Source organism: Ambystoma mexicanum, chromosome 5q (assembly GCF_040938575.1).
Source record: "Ambystoma mexicanum isolate Mex_15411 chromosome 5q, UKY_AmexF1_1, whole genome shotgun sequence".
Classification (NCBI taxonomy): domain Eukaryota; kingdom Metazoa; phylum Chordata; class Amphibia; order Caudata; family Ambystomatidae; genus Ambystoma; species Ambystoma mexicanum.
The window spans coordinates 103692785-103718869 of record NC_090933.1 but is presented as its reverse complement, the minus strand read 5'-3'; the positions used below and the strand labels follow the sequence as shown (position 1 = coordinate 103718869).

The window sequence follows — 26085 nt, the reverse complement described above, 5'->3', positions numbered from 1 at the left end:
CGCTGTGGAACCCGAGACACACTGATAGGAGTGCAATTTTTCACACATAAATTGATTATTTCACTCTATGCAGATGATCTGACCCTGTTTATCACGGATCCCGTAGCTAATTTAGCACCTGTCATGAGGGATATTTTGATTTTTAAGCACTTCTCTGGGCTCATTGTCAACCCTTCTAAGTCGTGTTTCCCTTGACTGACAGCACTGAGGTTTCAGGAAAAATTTGACTTCTAATGGCATTCCGATGCTACCGTTACCAAAGTGCTTTGAAAAAAATAATTATGGGGAAAAGTTGGCCACACCGGGACACTTCTTCACAGGTGGATGAGCTTCCAATTGTCCCTCTTTGGACGAATACCTGTAGTTCAGATGGTAATATTGCCCAGATTTCTTTACACATTCCTTAATGTGCCCATACTGGCTCCTGCAAAACATTCAAAATCATTGATGTCAGTTACAACAAATTTTATCTGGCAAGTGTGAGAAAACAGAAGGTGTCTCACCCACTTGTCCCCGTGGAGCTCTATCTCAGGTGGCCAGGGCACAGCCATCGCCTTTAGATCCATACCCTGGGGTTGGACCAGTGCAGGAGGATCACCTGGATGAGGGGTTTTCGGGGAGTGGGACACCGGATAGCGAGTCGGAGTATCCCTCCCCCTGCGACACCATTACCCCATCCTACCAGGTAGGATACATGGGAACTTTATCCCCAGCCTTTTCCTTCACAAATACTTCCACACGGAGAGCCAGCTCTGGGAGAAAAATCACACCTGAGCAGTGTACCCGACATGTCTCGCTACTATGGTCAGGTGAAGTCAGGAAATTACTGACAATCACTCACACTTGACTTCCATTAAATGTTCCCACGCAGATAAAAGGCAGAGCACGAGAGCACACTCTGAGCGAGGCAAAGTGCACGAAGGAACAGCAGTTTCGAGTCAGCAGCTGAACGAGAGGAGAAAGACGGCAAGAAGGGTGAACCAAGAAGGGTTCACAAGGAGGTAAATACCCTTCACCTTTTCGGCAAGAAACCATTACTTTCAAGAAACCTTTGAGGCAGAAAGCATAGGGCCACAAAACCAGGTTGAAGAATCCAACATTGTGTGTCGGAGATACCGTAGCCCCTCCCGTGTAACTGACATAGGTGGGGAGGAGCAACAGCCGCTGTGGTATCGTCCTTGGCTTCAAGAACAAGGAAGCGCCAAATATCAACATAGCCGGTGAGTTGGGGAGACCGATGCAAGATCGGTCTGTGTTGGAAGTCAAGGTTGAAATCGGCAACATTGTAAAAGGTGTGCTGGAACGAACATTGTTAAATGCGTGTGATGAAAGACGCGAGTAAAGTTAAACGACTGATGAATGTTTGAACTTGAGAATGAAAGATACAATACCGTTGAGAGTGGTCCAGCACCATGAATGTGCTCAATCGAAGGTCTCTGTAAGGTATCACACCAAGAAGTGGTTGAATCAAAAGTAGAAGATTGATCAGAACATTGTACAAAGTGAATCAAAGTGGTCCTGCGACGGTTTAAACAAAACCCATCGCACATTCGAAAGTCTTCGATTTTGATATCGAGGAAAATTGTAGAAAGTGAGACTGCATCGTCCGAGCCCGAACAAAGGGGACCAAATGTGAATATTGTGGAAAAGCAATCCGAGCCCAAACGAGGGAGATCCATGATCCGAGCTTGAACGAGGGCGATCCATGGTCTGAGCCCGAACGAGGAAGACCAAGTGTAAATATTGTTGTAAAAAGGGTGTCCAAGCCTGAAGGATGGAGACCCATGATGAATACTGAAAGCGAGAACTTGTACATGCCAAAATTCAAATAAGAGTGGAACTTTGATATTTTCCTTTGAACTGTATCCTTTGTGGCAGAGAAGCTACAGTGTGTGCGAAGCTCGAGTGTGCCGCCTTGCCCCATGCCCCGTTGCCCCATGCTGAAAACATGGGGAAGGGAAGCTAGGTCTCATAACATGGTTGAGCTTACCTGTTGCGCTTGATAATAATAATAATAATTTGGCATTTATATAGCGCTACGAACCATCAGGTATCTGAGCGCTGCTTATTATTACCCACGGTGTGTGGTGCATATTTATCGACCTCGGAGGGATGAAAGGCTGAGTTTGGCCCCGCCGGGATTCAAACCTGCGTTAGCAAGCTCTGCACGGATGTCAAAGCGAGCGCTCTACTCGCTGTGCCACTTGACCGGCTAGAGGGCATAGCACGCAATGGGTTACCTTGCTCTCCACTTCTCCCGATTAAATACGTACCGGGGATCCAACTCATGGGAGAGAAGGTTTTTGTTCACTGTGTGGAGCAGTTGGACCTTGATTGTTGGCGGGATCTTTTCCTTAATGGGTAGTTCCTTATGTTGGACGACTTTAGGGCGAGCAGGGGAGTTTATGCGCTAGACATTTTTGTGTACTTTAGGTTGCATGTTAAACTGAAAGAAAGATTTGCTGACTTCCCCGGCACCCCCATACTGTACCTGTCCGCCATGGGATGATCAGTGGGGGAACGAGATCCAAACTGATTTCCACGCTATATGCTGTGTGAGAAATCTGAAGGTGTCCCACTCGCTAGTACCTGGAGATCTGTTGTCCAGGTGGCCAGGACACGGGCATCGCTATTGGATCCAGTTCCTGGGGGGTGGGCCAGTGGGGGAGGATCACCTGAGCGTGGGGTCTTTGGGGAGTGGAAGTGGGACACCGAGGGTTGAGATGCGGTATCCCCTTCCCTGTAACACCTTTTCCCCCATCCTACCCTGTAGGATATTTAGAAGCTCTACTCCCACCCCTTTTCCTACACAAACACTTTCTTACACGGTAACAGACACCAGACTGACACCAGAGCCATTTACTGGACATGTCCAAACACACGGGTCAGGCAGAGTCGGGCAATTGACAATCACGCCTACCTGACAGCCCTTTACCTTCCCCACAGGGATAAAAGGCGGTGCACGAAAACACTCTTCGAGCAAGGCCAAACACACAAGGCGACAGCTATAGCAGACCGGCAGCAAAAAGGGAGAGGAAAAGCAGGGAGACCTGGAAAGACGACGAAAGGGGAATGGCCCTTGCCCTTTTCAACTCAGACCCGGGAAACCTCCAGAAGGGAAATCGTAAGACCGGGAGTTACAGCTGGTGTGAGGAGCAGCAGATGTCAATGGTACACAGGGGTCTCCCACATTGATAACGCAGGCGGAAAGGCAAGCTGGCTACCGTGGCAACATCCTTGACTCCAGAGAACAAAGAAGCCAACGGGTTCAGCACAGCCGGTGAGTCGGAGGAAGCTGATATCAAACCAAACTCTGTTAAACCCAAGGTTGCGAGTAGCAACATTTTTGAATGCAGGAAGAAGGAACTTGTGTGTATGTTTTAACTTTAAATAAAGCCCAGTGGAGGTCCAGTTGTAGAGGTGTCTGTTGCCATGTGGGCGCTCATTCGAAGACTCTGATCGAGGCCTGTTTTTGAAATCACAGCAACCAGAAGGCCCTAGGGAAGGGTGGCATCAGGCGGCAGAGTGGTCCTACAGGGGTCACATCAAATCCCCTGTACAATCGAAAGTCTCTGACCCGTTGTCAGAGGAAAGCTAGGGGAAGGGAACCCCGCTTTCCACTACCATTCTGAACTGTGATAATAGGCAAGTGTGAACCCGACAGAGGGATCCCGGAAGAAAGCTAGGAGAAGGAAAACCCTGCTTTCTGATTAAACCGAACAATATGTGTACTGTATAAGGAATACATGAACTGTGTTGAAGAAAGGCTGCAGTGAATCTGACGGACGGAGGCCCGTTTTTACAAGTAGGATCCAAGACCAGTCGAGGGAGATCCCAGGGTCCAAGACCAATCGCCCAAAGAGACTTTTGTCAGGAAAGAGACTTAGCCTCTGAAAGGGTTTTGAAATAGTTCAACTGGAACTGTGAACCTCGTACTGACAAGGCCAAGGAGTGTGCTCTGCTCGAGAGTCCCACCTTGTCCTGTGCTTCAAACGTGGGGAAGCGAGACCCATCCATACCATCCTGACTTATTTTGTGAACACTTCTTTCTTTTCTGGTGAATATTATCCCACCTGGTTTTTTGTAAATTAGTAGTAAGGATTGGCAATAGTTTATTTTTTTTTAGTATGGGCCCTTTTTATTTGACAAGACGCCATTAGGCCTCCTTATTATTTGATGTTCGTAGCTTGCTCCCATCTTAGATTTAGGTTTAGGTTTAGATTGGGCTTTTATCTCACCCAAGTTCAATAAACACCCTTGTGTCCGTCTTTACTGTTTCACCTTGAGGTCCATACAGCTGCAATGATTGATAAAGATACAGGATGGGCTGTGGACTCCTGGGCCAGGTGGGAGGATGCCCTGGGTGCCCCCCTTTTAGGACAAAACCTGGAGAAATTGTTGTATGCAGACATGTAAGGTAGCCATCAATAGTAATTTCAAGTGAATACAGTTTCAATTTTTGCATCAGTTTTACTTGACCCCAGTGGATATGTACATATTCTTCACAGAAGCGATAGATTTGTGCCAGAGATGTAGTGTCTCCCCAGCGACATTCTTGCATCTGGCCTGTGATTGCCCCTTAATCCAGTCTTTCTGGGCACAACTATTCACGATGATTGAAGATATTGCGGGTCAAAGAGTAGCCCTGTCCCTTATGATGGCTTTGCTGGGTTACACCCTCAAGATGCCCAAGTATGTTAGAAATTTACTTGGACTGTTGTTGCTGTTGGGCAGGAGGAGAGTGGCCATGGTGTGGGGTGGGGTCCGCTCTCCTGCATATGAACAGTGGAAGTCTGATATTTTATATTGTTATGAAACTGAGTCGGATTATGGAACTATAGCACACTCGGCTTCGAGGCTAAGGGACATTTGGGGTCCATATGTAGCATATTTACTGGCAATCAATGGCAATGCATCTATGGGTCTGGTCATCGATCTGCTTGTTAAGTTTGGCAATATTCTGTTTTCTTTTATTTGTTCTCTTATTGGTTGGAATCTTACTTGTGGGTGTGGTTGGGGGGGTTGGGGGAACGGGAGGTGTTGCCATCTGTAAGTGGGTTATGAGTGGTCTGTTTCAACTATGTATTAAAAAGCAAAAAAACAAGTTAAAAAAAAAGATATGGTGTCTACCGCTTCACACATCGACCCAGGGAGGCACCCATCTGCTAGCGCCTGCACAGGTGAGGCACCAGTATTGGCGCATACGCCTTGTAGAAATCAGCAGAGAACCCAACCGGGCCAAAGGCTTCACCCAAAGGAAGTACCTTGATGGCCACATATATGTCCTGCACGGTGAGTGAACTACCCAACCAGTCTCTCTCCCCCTGGGTCAACCGATACAACCCGACCCGACCCTTGTCCAGATAGTTATCCAATGCTATCTGACTCACCCTGGTCTTGGACAATTATAGTGTGCTATAATAATTCACCAGCGCCCCAGCAACATCCTCATCTGTCAGCAATAAGTCCCCTGCTGGCGACCGAATGGCTGAAATATGGGATCTCGAAGTTTCCACCCTTACTGCTCGTGTCAGTAGCTTGTCCAGCCTCTGCCCCTCTCCGTAGTGTCGCACCGATGCAAGTCAGTAGAGAAACTTTGCCTCCCTATCGGCTGTCTCCCTGAACTGTCCCGGCTCAGCGTGGAATCGTGCCTGCAGCTCTGGGAACGTGAAGAAACCTGCATCCGCCTCCATACCTTGCAGACAAGACTCACTGTCAGCTAACTGGGCCGTATAGGTCCTAAGGACCCCTGCCTCCTTCGCAATGCAAATCCCGCAGATTACATACTTGAAGGCCTCCCACAAGACGGAATAAGAGTCTGTCTACAGAGCCTTTAGTATCTTGGAAAAAGTGGAGTACACAGTCCCTGACCCCCTCCTCAAAGGCCACATCATAGAGACTCTGGTTTTTGAAGAACTAGCTCCTACCCCACTGCTATGTCCCTGGTATAGCAAACAATGCAACCACAGGAGCGTGGTCCCAAAGTTTGCGTGCCAGGATACTGCAGTCCCTGACCCACCTGGCACCCCTAACCAAACCCAATGTGTAATCCAACCTGGATATGGTGCAATGCACGAGGCCCTGAATATATAGCCCCTATACTGCCGTTGATGGTCCCTCCACACATCCACCAGTTCCCCAGTGCCACAGATGTGATGAAGTTTATGTGTGGCCTTACAGACCGGACTACTGCCTGTACCCTCACCCAACCTATCCAGCTCAGGGCTATTAACTCCATTAAAATCACCTGCCCAGATAACAATGCTCACTGGGTGTTTCCTAAGTTACTCCTCTATAAACTCCAACATATCTAGAGAGTCAGTATTGGGACCATAATAGTTCATGAATGTGAACCCTAGCCCTGCACCACCCCCGAGAGGATCTGGTCCCTCCCCTCAGAGTACTTCGCTAGGTCCAGAAACCGGAACCCCAAGCGTTCCATTATATGGCTATACATACGCCCCTTGGGTAGAGTGAATAGGAGGAGAAGTATCTGTGACAGCCCCAGGTTTTGGCGAATGCAGCTACATCTGAGGGCGTGAGGTGTGCTTCCTGTAGGAAAGCTACATCTACATGGTGCCTTCTGAAAATGAAGGCATGGAATCAAGAATAGACAGAAACAAGTGATCACAGTTCAAGGATGTTTATTAAACTGTATATGTGGGATGGAAAAACACCTAATCTAAACCTAAATCTAAGATGCAAGCAAGCTACAACCATCAAATAATAATAAGGCAATCCTAGTGGCGTCTTGTCAAATAAAAAGGCCTCCACTAAGAAAAACCTATTGCCAATCCTTACGCTAAATACAAACAAAGAGTTTGGGCGGGATTCACAGGAAAGAAAGAAGTGTTCACAAATAATAAGCCAGGATGCAGTAGTCGGGGTCTCCCTTACCCACTTTTTGAGCACGGGACAAGGCAGGACTCCGGAGCACAGCACACGCTCAAGCTTTCCCAGCACAAGACTACAGCTCTGCTCTCAGGTATCAGGACCTTCATTGGTTAAATCTCTTTTCTATAAAAAAAAGTTTTCACCCCTGGATCGCCCTCTTCCGGGCTCACATCTACAAAATGTTCTTAGTGATATCAGGACCTTCGGTAGTTAGATTCTTGCCTCAGAGGGTCTCACAGACTCAACACAAACAAAAGTTCAACAAAAGTTTCAAAGTTCTTCTCTGATTGTACTTTCTCTGTTGCTTTCATGGGTAGGTGGGTGATGGTTTTTTCACCCGTGGTTCCCCATCTTCCGTGCTCAGGCACTTACCGACTGTTTGCCTCACCCTTGTCGGGTTCACTATGGCTTTTCACAAATACCCTCACTTGGTATATTCAGTAGTCTTAATGTCTTTTTAAACCATGTTCACAATGCTTAATGCCTTTCTAAACAGTTCACTCTTGTCAACACACTGTTCTTTAGGACTTTAGGCTTCTGTGGACAACCCTCTGCCGGGTTCACTCTTATCAACACACTATTTATCGGGACTTTTGACTTCGCTCCATCTTTATCGGCATTCCTCCGTCAGGTTCACTCTTGGCAATTTTGTCAGCTACACAATTTCCTTGAACAGTTCTTATGATGATTGCTTCACGATCATCTGCCGGTCAAAGACTTGACTGTACAGAGGATTTTACTAGACCCCTGTATGACCACTTTGATCCTCTTCTCGCCTTTCCCAAAGCCTTCTGGTAACAGTAGTTCCAACAATAGGGTAATAGCCTAGAGTTTCCCGAGTGAACACCCACGTGGTGCCTGACTCCCCTGTAGCTGGCTTTCACCTTTCACATTAATAGTTCTGTGTACTTTCTGCAATCAGCCATTTGCTACTTTTGTTCAACACAGTTCGGTTTCTTATCGGCTCTCCCCTCGACTCACCGGCTGTGATGAACCGCTTGGCTTCTCTCATTTCTGGAGTTAAGGCCAGTACCACGGTGGCATGCGTCTCTCCCTGGCTTAGTTATCAGCGGAGGAGGGCCCTGTATACCATTGACATCTGCTGCAATATTGTTTGCAGTCTTACAATTCCTTCTGTGGAGGTTTCATGGGCCTTGGTCGTAAAGGGCAAGGTCGCTTCTCTCCTTGTCACCCTCTCGGTTCGCTCTCCTCTTGAACTGCTGTGCTGAGTTGGCTCTCTCCTCGTGCGGTCTGCCTTGCTCGTATTGTGCTCTTGTACTCCACCTTTTATCCCTGTGGTGAAGGGAAAGGGCCATCGGGTGTGTGTGTGATTCTGGTCAACTGCCTGACCCTTGTGTTGAGACATGTCAGGTAAACAGCTCTGGGGTATGTCTGTCGTTTTTCGAGGTGTGCAAAAGTGTTTGTGTCAGAAAAGGGGGATGAATATCCTACGTGGTAGGATGGGGAAGAGGTGTTATATGGAATTATAGCCTTCGTCCTAGGGGGTAGGTGATTTCGGAAGGGTAATAATTAGAGGAACGTGATAAGGAATGATCAGGAGTATTCGGGTATGCAACAGAAAGACAGGGATACTGGGAGATGTAGTTTCCCATAGCACTGGGTTTTGGGTTCTTAAAGGGTTTACCATAGGCGAATGGATTGTTGGCTTGGGATAAGGGAGATTCATTGGGAGGAAGTGGTTAGATCTGGAGCAGCCGACAAAAGCTTCATGGACTTCACCCACCTCACCTTCTTCTCTGGTATAATACTGCATCTCCCCTGGGTCATTTCCCTGAGCACAACCCCGGGCTCCCCTAACCAGGTGATCTTTCCCTGCTCATCCACCCTTAGGGTTGGGATAAGAGAGGGCCAGTTCTTCCCTGGTCACCTGAATAAGGGATTCCCGGGATCTACTCAGGAGAATACCCTCAGGTTTCTCACACTCCGCATGTGCAGCAAAATTTTCCTGGACTTGGCAGGACAGTTTAGACCTTGCACATTCCACGTCATGAATTTAACCCATGCACTAGCCATGTGTAACCCAGAAGACCATCATAAAAACAGAGAGATCATAGAAGTCCACCCACCCCAGTGGGCTCGAGATAGCCAGGAGGAGCATCCAAGACCAAACAACAAAATCCCCCCCCTCCCCCGGGTTCTAACAAAGATAGCAAATGCTCTGTGCCACAACTGGGTCCACCTCCCTCTCCTCACAAACAAATACTACAACATAGTTCCTCCCCCCTTTCATCAGATCCTGACTCTGTCCACTTCGCCACATCTACCCCTCAGTTAACCTGGCCCTGTCTCACAGCCAAGCCCTGTCGTGTGTGGAAACCCCCTCCCGTCAAAAGCAACCAAACATGAACAACCCGGACAGCAAAAAATCACTCCCCCTCACCTCCTCCAGCCCCACCAGCAACCCCAATCTGCCGGTTAGACTACCCCCCCAATTTGGCAAACTGTGGCAAGGCATGGGGGGACCTCTCGAGGCTCATCTATCCCCCCACCAGCCAACTACGTCAACATGTGCCTCGGCTTAAGGCTACCACAGCCACCTACGAGAACCAGCACCAGCAAGGGAAAGTGCTCCAGCGGAATATGCTCGTGTCAACCAAGGTCTCTGTTCTGGGGCTTGCCCAGATTGTTTCTAGCCTTCGATGTGCCCGTGCTGCCGTCCACTGTGTCAAGAAAATCGCATGCCTCATCCAGTGTTTGAAAGAATAAGGTTTTCCCATTATGTTCAACGCACAGCCTTGCAGGAAATAGCATGGCATACTTGAACCCTTTAGCCTTGAACCTCTTCTTCACCTCAAAGTTCCTTCTGGACGCCAGCACCCTGTGGGAGAAGTCGGGGGAGAAAGTCAGCTTTGGTCCCCTTTGTACGTGAGGGAACCCAACACCCTGGATCGCTGACAGGCGAAGTGTCTGTCCTTACAATTGAGGAGCCTGGCGATGATGGGCCTAGGCGTTGCACCAGGCACTGGAGGCCTCCTTCCTGGTATGTGAAGGGGCCGTTCGACTACAAACGCCGTCAAGTAGCCATCTTGGCCCAATGCTTCCTGCAGAATCGCCTCCACAAGCAGCTCCATGAGGCCTCCCATCTGCCGCCTCCGGAACCCACACAATTCTAAGATTGTTACGGCAGGATCTTGACTCCATGTCGCCCTGCTTTTCGGTCAGCTCTTTAACTGCTTTTCTCAGCTGGGCCATTTCTCTCGAGTTCGGCGCAGCTTCGCCCTCAGCAGTGGATAGGCGTTGCTCAGCCTCATTGTGTCTCTCACCATGCTTATTTAGCCTGACCTGCATATGATCTACTTTACAGGTAAGGGCGTCGAGCTTATTTTCTAGCGAATGAATGCCTGCCTGCAGCTGTGTTAAAATGCCCTTGAAGTCCTGCAATTCATCAGAGGAGGCCGCCAACTGAGGTGCCCCGCAGCGCCCATGTCTGGAGTGCCTGTGCTGGTAGTGGATGACATAGGGGAGACTGTTTTTTAATCTGTTTTCACCATGTTTCCCTGTATTAGGCATGGTCTGCAGAGTGATGTAGCACTCTCTTCGCTGGAGCGGCACAATGCGGGCAGCCTGCAGCCTATCCCCTTCTACGCCCCCTACGCAACCAAGAATGTGCCCACCTGAGTTAGTGTGCAGTTGTCCTCTCCAGGCCAGCAGTAAATGAGTAGGTGAAGAAGGGAGAAGGAGAAAAAGCATCCCTGGTGGCAAAGAATGTCCCTCCACTGTAGTCCAGTCCCCAGCCACAGCAGAGGGGCCTACCTCCCCTTTACAGTCCCGGGAGCGCACACAGCGCAGGTATCTGCTCCTCATTCACATTCAGTCATCGAAGTCCAGGCCCTGACGTTCCCCACAGACCAGCAGCGCATAGGGAGTAAGGCTGGGCCTCCACTTCAGCACACCTCCAAAAAGGCCGCCCGAGGCGACGCCAGTGAGGCGCTGTGTCATGGCCAGTCAGTCAGTGCACCCAGGACACACCGTGGGTGCCTCGGAGCTGTGCTCCCAGACTCCCTGGCCTGGGGAGAAGTAATTGGGCGTACCTCTCTGCCCGGTGAGCCCTCGCAGTGCGATTGCGAAAGCCTCCTCCGGATAACAGGATGAGTGGGGGCACCTAAGAATTACGAGCTCAGGGCAGCACAAACAGCTCCCGATCAGCTCTGATGTAGAATTGATCCAGCTTGCCCCTCAAGGAGGGGGGGGGGCAGGTCCACCCTCAGGACTCTGCAGCAAGAACACTCAGGAGACTGATCAAATCAAAGGTTCCAATTGGAAAGTACAATACAGCAACAGAGAGAGACTGACAAGTGAGTGGATCAGTAGCCAAAGAGAGCACTCTGCCCCTAATGGGTTATATAGCATGGCATAAGCATCAGCACTAGTATATTGTTACAGTTTCCTAATGATTCCATGACGTTTGTAGACATTTTGTAATAGCAGAAAGCAGCTTGTTGTTCTGAAGCCTTGCGGTTACATGCAGAGTACATTATGTTGAAATAATAGTAAGCAGCTTAGGCATCAACAATTTATATTCCTTATAAGGTGATACTGTGTACTGCTATAGATAGGCTCTGGGGGACAGTCATTGATTTGTCTTGCAAATTGACATTGGGTGTGAGCCTCTCAGGGCTAAGGAGGGGTGTGGGCAAGGCAGAAGAGCCGGGTGCAGCAGGAGGCTTTAGGCTGAGACAGAGTGGAGAGAGCAAGGCCTAATGTATCTGACAAGGCCTAATGTATATGTCAAAGCCTAATGTTTAAGTGTGACTACTGTTATGTTATCCATTTTAGTAACGAAGTACAGCACAACTGACACCAAAAGGCAACCTGGCGCTATGAGACTGAGCAAGCACTATAAAAAGGGCAAACAAAATTAGAAGAGTATGGTTTTTAAGGTCTTATACTGTGATGTATAGCGGCAGGGCAATCCTGCCACATCAGCTCCCACCCCAGCAGCTCTCAAGAGGTGTTGGGGGAGATCCACGCCAGCAGAGGCACAGCAGCACGACATCTTGCAGCTGTACATGCTTCTCTGGGTCTTCTGCTCCAACCACCTGGCTCGCGCTGCATAGGCCCACCACACTCCTTCCTCAGTGGCTGCAAATTCAGCTGCAGTTTCGGGCCACTGCTTGCCCACACAAAGTCAGCCTGCTGATATCTTGGGGAAGAGAGGGCCTGCTGTCCACAGGGGCAGTTCTCTGCTCAATTGCTCCACTGGCCCGTGCCCTCAGTGTCACAGTGGCATCACGTATTTCTCTCGCCAAGCCCCCACAGCAGTCATGCCAGTGTTCACCACCGTGCCGGCACCAGCGGACTTCAGAGTTCCAATTTACTGATACTCTGGCTCTTCAGCTATTAATTGCAGAGCACTTAGGTATGCCTCGTAGCCAATGGCTCAGGATATTTTCAAGATATGTGGCGCGGGAGCCGAGAGCTCACAATGGAGCGCCCCTACACCCACGGTTGAAAGAACATATGGCTATTGTAAAATCAATAGTTCAGACCCATATGCTAAAAGCCCAAGAAAACCAAAAGATCTCTCACAATAAGGCAGCTTTAGTGAGATCTTTTTCTATTGGACACAAAGTTATTGTCCTCTTGCCAACACCAAGAACAAGATGTTGTCCAAATGGCACAGACCATATAAATCTCCTTAGGGAATGGAGAAAACATCCTGTTAAAGCTACAACAGTGGTACTGACTAGTCTCTTAACAGAGGAATCATAACAAAACACCTTGATTCATTGCCACCTGCCACAGACCCAAAAACAAGACTCAAAAGACTTACTGGAACAGTTTCCCGACATCTTTAAAATGAACCAGGAGGAGTAAAAGGGGCTTTTCATTACATCTGTACACCCTTAGGGAAGGTTGTCCATTTAAAACCATGTTGAATCCCTGAAGTATGAAAAGGAATGGTGGAAGAGGAAGTGGAGAAAATGTTACACTCCAATAACATTGAACCATCCCAGAGTCCTTGGTCCTCTCTGATAGTACTCGTTGCCAAGCCTTGATCAATCATTGAGGTTCTGTATTGATGTCAGTAAGGTGAACGCTGTGCCCCAATTTGACAGCTACTCCAGACCAAGGATAGACAACTTAATTGATCAATTAGGAGCCAATGTTTTCCTCTCCACGATTGATCTCACGAAAGGATACTGGCACGTGCCCGTTAATCCGGGGGACAAGGAGAAAACAGCGTTCTCCACCCATATTGGACTATTCCATTTCAAGGTATTAACTTTGGACTTCACGGGGCACCCGCCACATTTCAAAGATTAATGGGCCAAGTCCTTCGGCCTTACTCTACTTTCGTGGAGCTTGTATCGATGATATAATCATTTGTAGTAGGACATGGGAAGAGCACATACACCATCTTTATTTAGTCATCAGAGCCTTGAGGAAGGCTGGCCTTACCACAAACCCAAATAAATGTCACTTGGCACAATCACCAGTCGGGTATCTCAGATCTTTCATGGGAAATGGGCTGGTACAACCCCACAGTGGAAAGGTAAAAGCTGCTCAAGAAACCCTGGTACCCCAAACCAAAAAAGATCTGAGGGCCTTTTTAGGGTTAGTGGGGTATTGTAGACAATTCATCCCCAGTTATTCTTCTATCACTTATTGCCTCACTCATAAGCTCAAAAATGAAGAACCCCAAAAGATAAAATGGAGCCTGGAAGACCAAATATGTTTTCATAAACCTAAGCATATTTTATGCAGGGAACCAGAGGCGGACACAAAAGTTGTAGTGTTTTCAACATCAGCCATTTTGATTAACAGAAAGGAGTGTGGATAAAGGCCCATCTTTCCCTATAAAACTAAAGCAGGCTTACCTTGTGTCCAAACTATCTCTGACTCTCATAACATACACTATCAAAAAGTGTAACGTAAATGTTTCTAATTTCAATTCAGCAAAAAGCTGCACAAACCTAAACATATAACTTCAACAAAAAGAACCCTTGTGTCCAGGGGTTGGCTCCCCTCCCCTGAATTGTTTCAGGTATATTGTTCAACATGTTCAGCTTCAACAATAGTGAATTAAAGGCAATGAACATGTCTCTTTCACCTAATACTTACTCAGGATGGCACAACAAATGTCTCCTCAATATTGGTTGAAGTATGTCAAAAGGCAAGTCTTTTCCAACTTTCTGGTTGACAAAATGTACAATTGAAACAACAACTTGATATGACAAAGTTGCCCTTTAGCACACCATGTCAAAGTGGATTTCCTGGTATACTCCTCTGTCAGGAAAGTTTTCAAATCAAACATTTGATATCCTGGTTTACTCTCCTGCCGGGAATATCTCCCTTTCGGCTTATGCAGATCCCCTGGTGTACTCTCCTGCCTAGTATCTCTTCCCAGAAAGGTTCACTACCTGATGCTCTTATCAGGTCTCTCTAACATTCACTTTCTTCTTAGATACAACACAATTGCATTTCTTCAATGATACAACTTTGTTTACTTCAGACACTTCTTGTTCCAACTTCCCCCATACTGACATCCCATATATGAGGGTGTGTTCAAGGTCTGTCTGTCAACCATTCTTTCAATATCTTTTGGCAATGCCTGATCCAGGTTTCCCTAAATTGACCTCTTATATTAGGAGAATTGTACAGCTTCGTCTAATGTTTTTTGGCTTATGGCAATGCTGGTTTCAGGTTTGCCTCTACTGACAACTCATATCAGGAGAATTGGACCATATTTGCTTTTGCTTTTCAATTCTATTTGGTCGGTATTAAAAAATGCTTCCCAAATGTTCATAAAAGTATTTGCTTGTCCCGGGGCCCCCTACTCTTTTAGGTTGACTCACTGGTATATCGTGCGGCTGCCGCGAGTTTTGTGGGGCAAGCTTCTCCTCCTTGGCAGAGTCTCTTTTGGTTCCTGAGTCAGCATCCTATTCCTTCGCAGATGAAACCATTGCTGTGTTACAGAACTGCGTCTCCTCTGTTCCTGCTGTGCACAATTCACATTCAGCGGTCCCTCCAGGGCATCCGCAGTGACTTCACTGGAGTTCCTCTTCTCTGGACCTGAATGCTTCTAGTCGGTTACCGGCAAACATTTCCTGCTCTCCTCACGGCTCTTCTCTGTGAGTCTGCCTCTGGACCCGCTTCCCGCTCTGTGCAATCTGCAGCTTCTCTCCTCTCTCCTTCTCCGATCTGTCTGATCACTCCACCCTGATAACTGCAGGTGATTTCCAAATTTAAATGTCCTGCACAGTTCACTTGAATCTTGACTACTAGAATGCATGTTGCACTTGGTGTCACATTTCCTCCACATTAACTCCTGACTCCTCTTCCTCGCCTCAGTACTGGAGGCTTTCTGGGACTTGATGTCGAAGAAAGTTTCTAATAATTTTAAATTACATTGTTGAACATTGGTGCCAATGCCAATTGCACATAGCACAAATGACATTGCACGTTCTCAAATAGCATTTGTGCATGCACGATTGAACTTCAAGCCCGCCCACATCTCATTTTGAAATCCATAGTGTGCTGTTTACTGTGCCTATTATCTCAGCAGTTAATAAGAGCCCTCGTCTGCATCTGAATTGAATGCTGCAGCAAAAGTCCTTCCGGTCATGTATTGTATTTTACTTGGCATTTCTATAGCTAAATTTTACCACTGTTGTGATTTTAATGTGCTGTTGGTGCAAACGCCCTCAGAGAACGAGGTCCAGAGTGTTGGAAGTCCTGGGGCACAATTGCGATGCGTGTGTGCATTTGGCCGAGGGGGTCTTGGCAGGGCTGGCCGGGCTCCGGTGGATGAGCAGCCCCTGTGGTCGGGTATGTGGGTGGGTGCTGGGAAGAATGGGGGAGGCTTCAGTGCGAGTGACTCGCTATGAGTTCAGTGTGCCCGAAATGATCATAGGACTGCGGCATTCTGCTGTGAAGAGGTGTTGAGGCGTAGTCGGGTGTAGGTAGGCAGAGAATTTATGTAAACAGCACAGGGAAAGTAGTGGAAATGAGCTAGATACACAAGCCACCAGAGCCACACAAAGAGAGCTCCAACTACACAGCATGCCTGCCAACTAGATGGTCAAGTTGGTCGCAGAAATGCAAAGACAAAGTGGTAAGAAATCGACAAATACTTGAAAACCATTATAACCGTACACTAATAAATGTAAACTTTCTGCATACTCAAAACACAGAACTCACACAACCACCTCTCTGCATAGCAATCTGCAGGCACTTCACCACATTGCAACAAACTAACAACACATAATCCGCCACAACAGCAAATGGGATTCTTGGCACCGATTGAAAAGCGCACTTAAGCTCAGTGAACGGTCCAAACCGAGCTGAAGCTGCCAACAGGACATCACAACTCTCACTTTCCTACCCCCACTGCCCCCTTCTACCCCTTCCCCTGTCCCCTCCTATTGACACCCTCCTTTTCAGATTCGCCAGAGCGCCCGAGAACCACAGCAGTGGTGACTGTGCGTGATATAAATACCTTTAACATGAACTGTCTTATTTAAAAAACAACCATCATAGATGTTATTTGACAATATGCCATCAAAGACAAAGGAATTAGGGTTTCTTCCTCACAGAAAAGGAAAGAAAACCGCGTCCTCCCGTCAGAGTCACCACTCTCTCGATATTCATCTCCTCTCCCATGATCCTCCCTCCTAACACCACACCCAAAGTGAGGGCTCAGGTAGCGGGTGACTTTCTCTGGCCATGTGGGAGGAGACCACCACCGGGGAATAAGGGGTGACTCTGCAGGATTCATCACACAACCTTGTGGATATTGAGTTTTTTTTTTAACCATTTTAATCTGCAGCAAAGTATACTTCTCTTTGAATTTTCTGCAAAGACGTAACACATTTCTACATTCCCCCCACATGTGTTGCCAGTGCTCCAGTCCTGAGAGCTTGGACATCTTCGATTGGTATTGGACAAGTGGGTGAATTTGTTTGGTTTTACCCTGTGCCCATCTGGGCGAGAATATGCCAGTATGGTGAAGGAAGAAATCAAAGGTGTTTCAGTTCTATCAAATGAATGCAAGTTTGTTGCCCCCTGTGTGCTTACCAGAAGGGGAGGACGACAAATGGATTATATGAAGAACACAGAGAAAGACAAACACCCTCTCATGAGGCCAGGGAGGGGGGTGGCATAATGAGGAATGATCTCATGGAGAGGAACTCCCTCCAACCCACTTTAGGGAGAAGGACCACCATTTAGGGTGTAGCCCTTATAGGAACATCACACCCCCACGCATTCTACTCTCTTCTTCCTCTGCCTATCTCTTTGTAGAGACTAGGCAATGTGCTGTTGTAAAGTCGACTACCTGAACATCCTGGAAAGCACTGAGCCGAAGAAGAACATCATGAACATAGGTAATCCAAGTACTGGGATAAGGTGAGACACAGGACACATGAACAATACTAAGAAAGAACTGCAGCTGTATAGACTTCTGCTGAGGCGTGGTCCCGCTTATGCGATAAAGACCAAAAGAGGGCGGCCTGTCGGGGGGACGCAGCCAACCAGGACGAGAGACTGTGAAGCCTGGGAAGCATGAAGGAGATGCAGAGAAGGCCAGGAAAGAGCCGAGAGCAGTCCACTCCCAGAGTCAAGAGGACAACGAGACTCCTTCACCCGACGGCGTACAGACGGTAAAAGGAGGCTGGCGGACAGGGATGCGAGCGCAAGAAGCAGCGTTCATACTGTCACTTCTAGGGCAAGGCAGGAGATCCCCAAGGTGAAGGAACTGAGACGCAGAGAAGCCCGTGCAACACTTCGAGCAGGATAAGGACCCCAGGAAGAACTGGCCACGCATCCCTGGTGCAGACAAGGTAACAGGAGACGCTAGAATGTGCGGGAGGCACAAACCCTGTACTAAGATTACAAGCAGGACTATCTTCCTTGTACCATTACTTGGCAAGCGAGGCAGACAAGGGGGACATAAAGAGAGGGAGAGAGAAAGTGGGGTTGGGACTCCACCTAAGAGAGTGATACGAGTCATCTTCGTCGTGGCAGTACTTGTCAGCGAAGGCGACCAAGTGGGCCAAACCAAAGAAGAAGAGAGAAACGGGGGTCGCGGACCCTCACAACACTCAGAGTTGGGTGTTGTAAGTGTGAAACCTAATGAGGAGAGGACCAGGGGAAGGAGGTCATTCCTCCTGGTTGTAAGAGATTGTGTCTTAACTACCAGGAGAAGGAAGACCTTCTCCTGGTAACATGGACCAGGAGGAAGGTCCAACAAGCCCGGGAAGGGAGTCATTCCCTAAGGCTAATTTGAGACTGAGACCTAACGCCAGTGGAAGGGAGGCATTGTCCTGGTTTATGAAGTAACTGGTATTTTGGAACTTTATGGCCTGGGAAAGAATTCATTATTTGAGACTGAACGCCAGGAGAAGGAGACATTCTCTTGACCCATCAAGGAAACATTGTGTGGAACCTTGACCATAACCCAGGAGAAGGCAGGCATTCTCCTTGGATCAGCAGAGTGCTGCTTTATTTATTAGTTTATTGTGTAAGGGCCAGAGTAGGGTTTTCTTTTTACAGGACGGAGGACACTTTAACTTTAACAGACATCCTAACTGTCACCTTAGATCTTTACTTGAGGCAGGGAAAACCCTCTTACGAATTGCTTTATTTTACTAATAAATATGCCACCTTTGTGTCAGAGTCCTTCTTCTGCACCCTTACAGAAGGCAGATTAATTAGGGTGTATACCTTACCCATCTTGTGCCTTGAAACACTTGTGTAAGCGTGCTTTATAAATGGCATATCATATCATATCTTCTTGTGTAGCTTTGCTTGAACCATCTGAAAAAGGCTCTCCCTGTTGATTCACAGGAACAAGTGTCTACTAGTTCTGAGTAGCAGTGGGGAAACATGGATTATCTGAGAGGGCCAAAGGTTCGCTGCGGAACAGCATCTACCTGTCTCACTGCATCACTTGGGAGATTCCTGTAATGCTCTTGATATAGGCGCAAAACAAAGAAAAGAGCCTAAACTGGACTCTATATCTCTAAAGCAAAAGAAAAGTAAAAGCAAAACAAGGAGGATGAGCCTCCTGAACAGACAAGGAGCTAAATCTAAGCTTAACTGACTAATTATGCTGACTCTGGACTAAGACTCACATTGTGGTTCTGAAACTGGAGCAATTGCGAGACACAGAGGTCTTGTTTGTGTCCGTTTTAAGCCCTGATGGAGGACCATATAATATCACATACGTGCATTCCTGGCAGCCATCTGGAAACACGTATGGTATTGTACGTCTATTCTAGGTGGTCGCTTGGTAGGGGCCACATCGTCGTTTTCATCTGTTCATAGAGCGGATGTCTGCAACCGTCCGTGCGCCCCGAACCAGGTACGATCTAGGTGGCAATCCAATATGGGAGTTATGGGGATGATGCGTATAGTAGCACTGGTGTTCTGGTACGTATGAGTCCAGGTAGGTTGCCAGAGTCTGCCTGGCAGTAAAGGAGCCACTCTCTTACGAACCCTAATACCATATCACGTTAGAACAGCAATAAGGAAGAGTAGATCTGAGAGTAAGACAAAAGTAAAGTGCATGTTCAATGAATGTAATGTACTGTATTTATGCCAGTTGGTCAATTTTTCAGGATGAGTAAGCACTCAAGAAAAACTAGCTTTTAACTGAATGTCCCACCAACCCACCCCACCAATCCCCATCTTTGGTGCTCACAGTTGACTTGCAACCCCATTGGCAGTGGGTGTGGTGGTACAGTAGTGAAAATGTTTTCAGTCTAAAGAAAGAGAACACTGTCAGAGTGTGGTATGAGTACAGGTTAGTTGATATAATGAAGAACATAAGCAGTATAACAGGACTATGATTCTTTAGTTTCAACATAGAAAAAAAGAGCACTGCCTTTATCTTGAACTGATAAAAGCAGGTATGATGCAATTCGTTTCATATAGCATTTAACATCAATGTACCTCTGACAGGTCATTCCTCTTCCAGGGAGCGAAGAGCCTTGTTGTCTGATCCAAACCTACTGTTATAATAAATTCTCCATCCGGATCCCACCTTAAGCCTTGAACGCTGTTAAAATGTCCTGAAATCACCACAGACGGAGTCCACTCTCCCTAAAGGCAAAGGACATCAAATTGAAAACGAGTTGCAAACATCCATAAATGACTTACTAAAAATTTTTTTTTTTTAAAAAATGACTTACCATGTAATAAAACCTGCTTAATTCAATTCACTTAAAAACCTTCACAAACAGAATCAAATCAGAAGTTGACCTGAATTCTAATGATCATAAATAACAAATGACTTACCTGTCTGTAATGTTCTTTCTGATGGATGTTCCTGCCAGGGATTCATCATCTATAATAATCCTATCAACAGTGCAGCTACTACTCAGAAACTTTACCACCAGGTGACACATACCGGCTCTGTGTCAGAGCTCCCGACACCCTTACGTGCCGTATACGATATCGGGGACAATATATATTGACGCACTGTGCCCCTTGTCCTCAGTTCTACCCTTTTCCTCTTCTGACGGTGAGCAACTGCAGAACTGATGGTGTACTGGCTATTGGCCAAGAGGGGCAGGTTTTGAGAGCAATAAGGAATCCATGGTAGGAACATCCATCAGAAAGAACAATACCGAGGAGTAAGTAATTTGTTCTTCTACGAAAAGCGGGAAATCTTTTCTAGACTCTCTTGTCCAAGAGACATACTAACTGAGTGCCTGGACCAAGTCCAGCTGATTGAATCGGTATACCCTGCTTTGGACTGGTGAGTCAGAGCAATAAAAAAACAGGAAGAGTCTTTTGAAAGAGATGTAATTCCAAGACCACCTTTGAAAGAAAGGAGGGCATCACTCTCAATATCACCTTCTCTTTGGAGAATAACAAATTGGGAGGTTTAACAGATAACGCATAGAGCTCACTCACACACATATGACAGAAGTGCTGTCAACCATGAAAAAAGCGCTATAAGGGTGCAAAACCTAATGGAACCGGAATGGAGGGGCTCAAACAATGCTATTGGGAGAGTATGCAGACTCTCCTCGGGAGGTGGCAGAGAGGTGTGGTGTGACAGAAATAGGAGTCGGACCACTGGACATGGTTTCAACAAAAGCGATTTATTAACCTAAATGAAAAATCCGACTTACCTGGCCCTACTGCTATGAGGAGATTCCCGATCTACAACTGAAAACCTAAGGTGCCTGGCAGAATGCTTTATTAAACATAAAAAGTATGTCCTCAATCCGAAACCTAATCTAAATAACTGGGCCTACCACTATGTACAAATTATAACAGTTCAAGTAAATGCCTGTTAGGCTTGGCTTGTTAGGATCTTGTAGCTGACCCCTCCTCGGTTAACTGTTCTTGAAAACTAACGTTCATCACAGTTTTCGGTATTTGGCCTTTGCCAACCAATCTCTTGCACAAAACGTACTCAGCTTTGCTGCAGTTCATGACAATACAATTCTCTTCTCAATCCTTTTCAAATTAACTGGATCCTCTTTCAGTCATCCACAAACTTGGAAGTTTCACTGAAGCAGAAAAAAAGTTACTTTTCTCATCCCCTTTCAAATAATTGGGGTGTATCTTGCTAGCCCCCTTTCCAGTGCAACTATGCATCTTCTCAGGGTTGTATTCAGTGTGTGCTACGGCCAACTTTCTCTCATGACCTCCTGGCTCACCAATTTATACCAATCTTGGCTTGGTCGCTTTAGACCTTCACTGGTACCTCTAGCCACCTGTCTTACAGCACCTGATTGGGTATTTTCTCAGATTTAATACCAATTATATGTTTGCCTTGGTTCACATCAGGGTGGCAACTAGCATTCTGATAACCTTCGCCTTCCTTGGATATTAGCGCTTCTTGTACTTCCCAGAGTGTGACCACCCACTTCCCTTTCTCATACCAAAACCACGAACCTGATGGTCCATGGTACTCTCTCCTGGTAGGGTGAGGGGCAGTGACTCTGGTGGCGGCAGCCGCTGCCCTTGCGTAGGGCTGATTACTTGTGTTCTCTGTCGGTAGCCTTCTCAGTGGCTTGGTAGGTCCTTCTCTGGCTTCCTCCACCAGTGGATTTCTTCTAGGCACGCCAGAGATTTTTCTTGTTTTCTCCGGTGGCAACCTTCTCACAGGCCTGTGGGTACCTGTTTCTTTGGCTCTCTCCGGCAACAGTGTTCTCGTGGCTCGGCAGTATTTCTTCTTCTACCTCTTTCTCTGGCTTCCTGAAGCGGCTGCCTTCTCATGGGCTCACCAGTGCTCTCTCTTCTTCTGTTGGCATCTCTTGGGATGCGAGTGGAAAACTTTGTTTGGTTAGCGTTCCTGGGCTGGACGAAGTTCTGTGGGCTTCTCGACCCACCACATACACTCTGTAGTCCCGCCTGCAGACATCGCTGGTTCTGCACAATAAAGGCAGCATACGTTCTGCATATCTCCACACCAGCTGGTCAGCTGGTCTCTCGCTCCAGGTGAGGATTGAAAGGTCTTTATATGGGTCTCTGTTTTGAGAGACGACATTCCGTTGATTGCAGGATTTCAGAGTGCAGTTGGGTTCACCATTAATGTCCAAGGCCTTGGTTTGCATACGCTGATGATTTTATCCTGTTTGATTGCACACCAATAGGCTTGCAAAGATTAATTAATGCCTTTGTTGTATTTATTGAGGAGAACAAACTAAGGGTGAACCCAAATAAAATGGTGTTTATGACATTTTGCAAAAGGGAAAAGAGAAATAATGTAATCTGGTATGTGAAGGAAAGCAGCCTGACGTTTAAAGAAAACATTCCATTTAGGTTAACCAATTTTTGCACATCCCTCTAAAACCTTTTATCTGAACTTTTTAAAGCAAAAAGCAGTGATGCTCGCCACAGATGGCTAAGGTGGATGCAAAATTTGACAAATTCTCTATGCTCCCAGTTTTAAAATGTTATATTGGTAATTATATCGGTAAGGTGGTTCTGAAATGTACGTATGGTCTGGAGATTTTAGCAATATGGCTACTGGATGAACTTCACTGCTTTGAACCTATTGTGATAAAATTTTAAATACATAAATAAATATGTACCTTTGCAAACTAGCCTGATTCCTGGTTCAGTGGGACCGGGGGGTTCCAGGATAAGGGTGTGATATGAGTGGTATATCGTTCAGAATATTGAATTTATAGACAAAAATAAATAAGGGTTTCAGCTGTGCACTACATGCTGGGCTTTGACTTGGGTGTGTGCCGGAATGAAATCACTTACAGCTTGGGGGCTCGTCCGGGATCCTGAATTAGTCATAACACTCGTGACAGTCTAACACAGCGTGCTAGCTGACAGGGTACATACACCTTGTTGGGGTACCATACTGTGCTACACTGTATAAGCACCCCTCAATAGAAATACTCAAAGGAGTTGTGCCTTTTTTCAAAAGTAAAGTAACCCTGAGATAAGCCAGAAGGAAATTAATATTTCCGGAATGGCGACCCGAGTGGAAATCAATATTGGAAGGCAACACCTAATGCACAAATTGTTTGTCAGGGGTGAATGGCTAGAACAGGATGAACAGGTATGGCTGCAGTTAATAAAACAAGCAGTCACTGAAACCAACTTTAACATCTGGCAGGACAAGGGGCCATTACATCAAGCACTCAGTGAGCTGTACATGACCCCTAAAATACAAGAGGAGCAATGCAAAATTGCCAAAATAGCGGCCTACCTGTAACTCCAAATAGGAGTCATACAGGAAAAGTATGCAGACCAGGTAGATTTCACAAAGAGGCAAGGGGAAGCATTGCAGAAAATCCAGAGCAATCTGGACTCTGCAGAGCAAAGGCTCCAGGATAGCAAGGAATCTGAAACCGAGGCTAGGCAGTATGCCGCCAAACTCCAAGAAGATCTGGCTCTCTTACTGCAAAAGAATGCGGAGCAAGACACCCAGGTACAAACACTACAAAAAGAGTGACAGGAAAGGTTGGACTCCCTCCAACAGAGTCAACAAAAGCTGGCACAAAAATGAATTAATTTTTAACAGAGTTTGCGCAGAACAGGTGGTCATCATATGGGACCAGATAGACAAATTAAAAGAGGAAAATAATAAATGAATCATTAAAGACCTAGAATCCCAAACAGAGTTTGATGAGGAGCGCCAGAATGCTGGTGCCCTTAAAAAACAGAGGGGCGACCTGGCTGCACAGAGGGCCACTTTAAGTCAGGAAAGGGACACCTTAGGCCAGGAAGCCAGCCATTTAAAAACAAAGTTGGAAGAAAATCACCTGGCCCTTCAGGAACTTGGGGAAATCAAAATGGATTATGAAAAGCTGTTACAGCACACCAGGCGGGTGGAGGAGGTTCTGGCAAAGAATAATCAGACCAGTAAGGACCAAACTCAGGAGGTGGGTCTCCTGCAGCAAAAATCAGCCCAATACTCCCAATTCAGGCAGGAAGCACAGAGAGACAATGAGGCTCTCTGTGAAAAGAATGACAGGCTCCATAGACAGATAGCCATGCAAGAACAACTCAGAGACAAGTAAGGCCTTAATAGAGGAGCAAAAAGGTCAGATATGGGCATATCATCAGGAAGTAGGGGCTGAAAAAGATGAGGTAAGCTGGAAGAGAGAAACCACTGAGCATAACCTCAGGAACCCTGGCATCAGGGACTTTAATCCCTTCAACTCCATGGACTCTGCCACCACCATGTCCACTGGCTCATATAAACCAAGGGCCACGGGATGGTAGACTTCAACACAATGGGAAATATGGGACTGACAGGTCAGCGCCTCCCAGAAATGGATGGGCGGGCATCTATGTACAGGTTCCCAAATGCTGGGGCCAGCTTCTCTGATCAGGGAAACTCCAGTGTGGGGAGGATCAGAGAACTGGATCCTCAAAAATATCACCTATCAACAGATCAGTCAGTCAAATTTGGTGGGGAATTCCATGAGACTAGGCTCACTAAGCATCTAAACCTCTTCCCAGCTAGGACAGTGTAGGGGGGGGGGGTACTCAGCCAATCCTGGGAGCAAGGGAGAGTCAGAAGACTCTTCTGAGTGCCACAGGTTCCAAGAGACTAGGCCCCCACATTCTGCCAGCCATTTCCAAGACCGCAGAATTAGGAAGAGCCTAGAAGATCAGACAGCCACCTCTGGTAGCAGTGCCTCTGAGTCAGTGGATGAGTGGACCAGGGTGACCAGAACTAAAAAGGCCAACAAAGTTAAGAGAGCTTTCCTGAAAGATCCCCTGAAGCAAATCAAAGCTATTAGGAGCGTCATCACGCACTACCACAAAAATGCCAAATATTCAGTTTGGGAGCACCTCGAACTGTTTGTGCAAATGATGGAGACTTTCCACCTGAAGGACAGCCAAGGTTATATTCAGAATGTCAAGTGGACATTTTCACCCGAGTACTCCAGCTTCTTTGCGGGGCTGGAGGATCAGAACCATCCAAGATGGTTCACCTATAGGGCGGCCATCTTAAAGCATTTTTCAATCCATAGAAACCCTCAAAAGCCCCCCAAGGCAGCCTACAACCTGCAATGTGGGGGAGACCAGGCCCCACAAGAATTTGTCCAAGAACTGAAACATGCCTTTGCGCAGCCCACCAGAAGGGCGCGCACTGACAGTAGGGAATTTGTCAATACCTTCTTTCATGCGCTCCCTAAATACATTATGACCCAGCTGGTGAGGGAGTTTCATGAGAAAAGATCAATAGACTGGGTCATTGAACAAGCAACGCGCATCTGCGAAGTGCAGAAGCCACTAGAAAGTAAAAGTGCTAACAAAAGCCCAAAACCAACCTACACCCCTGCTGCTGCTAAGGTGGTGGAGGTGAAGGTTGCCCCGATTTTAGATCTTGAGATGGGGCGCCTAAAAACCTTCCCGCGCAGAATCCTACTAACCCAAGACCCAGAAGGCCCTCGGGCCAATCCCAAACAGGGAGTCAGGGAGGTAACCCCACAAATGGGACCCCTAACTCCCCTGACTACATCAGCCCCCGTTACAAGGGCAACAGACCCATCCTGGGCTATGTGTGGACTCCTCCATACCAAGGGGACAGGGGATCCAACCAGGCAGCTGCCCACCCAGGAAACTTTCCTCCTCACTTTCCCCAGGAGGGCAGTAATCCCCCAAATGCCGAGTTGAGTTTCTTTTCCCGGTACACGCTAAACCTCAACCCCCAAAACAACCCTTCTTTCTTTCCCCACTTCCCTGAGCCCAGACAGCCCAATCCGGGAGAGGGAAGGCCAAGGGTGGAGGGGT

The 26085-nt window shown here is 47.1% G+C and overlaps 1 protein-coding gene across 2 annotated transcripts in view; it reads right to left on the bottom strand.

Annotated features, from left to right (window-relative positions):
• The window catches only part of ELP2 (elongator acetyltransferase complex subunit 2), a 1316635-nt gene that overhangs the window by 473405 nt on the left and 817145 nt on the right, over nucleotides 1–26085 (bottom strand). For both annotated transcript variants that reach the window (XM_069620606.1, XM_069620607.1), the window contains exon 12: nucleotides 19813–19962. In XM_069620606.1, the coding sequence (XP_069476707.1) occupies nucleotides 19813–19962 (150 nt within the window). The remainder of the gene's footprint in view (nucleotides 1–19812; nucleotides 19963–26085) is intronic.